At 49.8% G+C, this 2,500-nt stretch overlaps 1 protein-coding gene across 1 annotated transcript in view; it reads left to right on the forward strand.

Moving 5' to 3' along the window:
* Positions 1-1,722: 1,722 nt before the first annotated feature.
* The window catches only part of hipk2 (homeodomain interacting protein kinase 2), a 17,420-nt gene continuing 16,642 nt past the window's right edge, over positions 1,723-2,500 (forward strand). The window contains 3 exon segments of the mRNA XM_060061586.1: positions 1,723-1,741; positions 1,987-2,036; positions 2,038-2,109. Of these exon segments, the coding sequence (XP_059917569.1) occupies positions 1,723-1,741; positions 1,987-2,036; positions 2,038-2,109 (141 nt within the window).

Here is a 2,500-nt window from a genome sequence, read left to right on the forward strand (position 1 = left end):
ACCCGTTTGAGTGTTGTGGGCCCGTCGCTAGCGGTTGCTCCGCGTTTGTCGGAAAGAGAAATGTGTCCGATGAGAGGCGTGTTGGGTTGTGTGTGCTGCAACAGGTCTATGGTGTAGCGTAGGGGATTTAATCAAGAGCAGGAAGGACGCTCTTGCTAGCAACGCACTATTAAGAGTTCATTATTCTGTAAACTGTAGCACAGACCATATGCGTTTCAACCGCTACACTCCATTGCACTGCACACAGACTGTGACTGCAGCATTCTTTCTTTCTTTAATTGATGAAGTCTGCTGTGCTTACAATGTGATGCCTAAGCTTCGTCTGCTACACCAAGAAGTGTAGTATCTTGTCTGTTTTGTAAGACCTGCTAGATTAAACCTCCTCATCCAAATTTTATTTTCTTTAGTTTCAAACATTAGTAGATGACCCTGACTGCCATCTCTTCTTAAATGTTGACCATATGACATGACTAGTGAGAGGGAAGATGCTGGAGATGTTTCTGCTTAGAATCCACCCATCCATCTATTCCAATCCAGCCACCAACCCACACACCCGAGAGACAGGAAAATGGGTTGGAAGTGGGAAAGACGTGTGTAACATAGGACCACAGGTCAGATACAAGGGGTATCTCCTACGGGCTTAGCACACCTGTGGGATGTTGACATCGAGCCACCTCTGAAAAGTCATTTTCGATAGTTCATATTTGATTTCCTAGCATGAGGCCTGATTGACCTCCCCCCCCCTCCCCCCCCTCCCACTCCCCCCCCCCCCCCCCCCCCCCCCCCCCTCCTCTGTCGACCCTAGGCCCACCGCTTGGCCCTGCCTGCCTCCACCCACCAACGCCACCTTCTCCCTCGCCAACCCCGACGTCTCCCTGCTGAACTACCAGTCGGCCATCTACCAGCCCGCCAGCGCCTCCATGGCCACCGTGGCCCAGAGGAGCATGCCTCTGCAGCCGGGGCCCCCCCCAGCTCTGCCCCGCGCGGCCCCCTGACCCCTTCCAGCAGGCCCCTCATCGTCTGCCCGCCCGGCTTCCAAGGGTAAGAGACACCAACACCCCGGGTCCTCCAGGTCAACAGTACGGGGGCCGCGGTTGGGGGCGTGTGTTTGACTCCGTGGTGTTCTCTGAGGATCACTCTGGAATAGGTTCACAGGAAGTCGGCCTGGCTTTACTGGGCCCTGGCACTTCCAGACAATACTACCAGACACTCATGCTGGTACTACTGCGATAACTTATTGTAGTACGACTAATATTACTAACACTTCTGCTCGTACTAATACTCATATTCATGATACAACCACTACTTCTACTACAAATAATACCTGATAATATGAATATGAATATACATGTAAATATAAAACAAAAATAGCTTTGGTTTGAGTATGCCTTTGTATTGAGTCTGCTTTTCATGTTGCAATGCCAAGTTATTTAATACCCAATGCCGAAAAGCAACGTTTCTCTCATCATAAAGTAAAAATGTAACGATAATTACATGATTGTACACTTGAATATGGCTATGGTATTATGTGTTGCCAATCACCACATATGTTATGTGTTTCAGCTGGGGGTTGATTAAGGCTGAGGGCCGCTCCTGTGTTCTGTTCTGTTTTTTTCTGTGCTGTAAATAATAAATGTCATCTCCATTAATGGCACCTTTGCAGAGATAGATTTAACCATCACCATGACGACCCCTTGTTTTATTTTTCCTCCGAGCATGATCATGGTTATCTCTGTTAGCTGTGAAAAGCAGTGGGGGGCGGGGGGGGGGGGGTGGGGGGGGGGGGGGGGGGGGTAGCACATCTGCTGGGTACAGACAACATCCACTGGTAGTGTTTTGTCCTTTCCTTTCCTTCTTTCTTTTTAGGGCATTGTGCGTATTGTGGCTTCCTTCCCTCCCTGTCTTGACAGACACCGACTTGTTCCTTACTGTGCTGCTCTTTTGACATCTCCTTCTTTGTTTGTGTGTTTGTTTGTTTGTTTACAGGGCTGCAAGCATCTCCGTCCAAGCACACTAGTTACTCTGTGCGGATGGAGGAACGCCGTTCCCATAGTGACGCAGGCCCCTGGTGCCCAACCTCTACAGCTCCAGCCTGGCTTGCTGACACAGGTAAAGGGAGCCAGTAAACAGTCTGAGGTACAGAGACCTGGTATACAGTCTGAGGTACAGGGACCTGGTATACAGTCTGAGGTACAGAGACCTGGTATACAGTCTGAGGTACAGGGACCTGGTATACAGTCTGGTACAGAGACCTGGTATACAGTCTGGTACAGGGACCTGGTATACAGTCTGAGGTACAGAGACCTGGTATACAGTCTGGTACAGAGACCTGGTATACAGTCTAGGTACAGGAGACCTGGTAATACAGTCTGGTACAGGGACCTGGTACAGTCTGAGGTACAGAGACCTGGTATACAGTCTGAGGTACAGAGACCCTGGTATACAGTCTGAGGTACAGAGACCTGGTATACAGTCTGGTAGAGAGACCTGGTATACAGTC

The sequence above is a fragment of the Gadus macrocephalus genome, chromosome 9 (genome assembly GCF_031168955.1).
Source record: "Gadus macrocephalus chromosome 9, ASM3116895v1".
In the NCBI taxonomy this organism is placed as follows: Eukaryota; Metazoa; Chordata; class Actinopteri; order Gadiformes; family Gadidae; genus Gadus; species Gadus macrocephalus.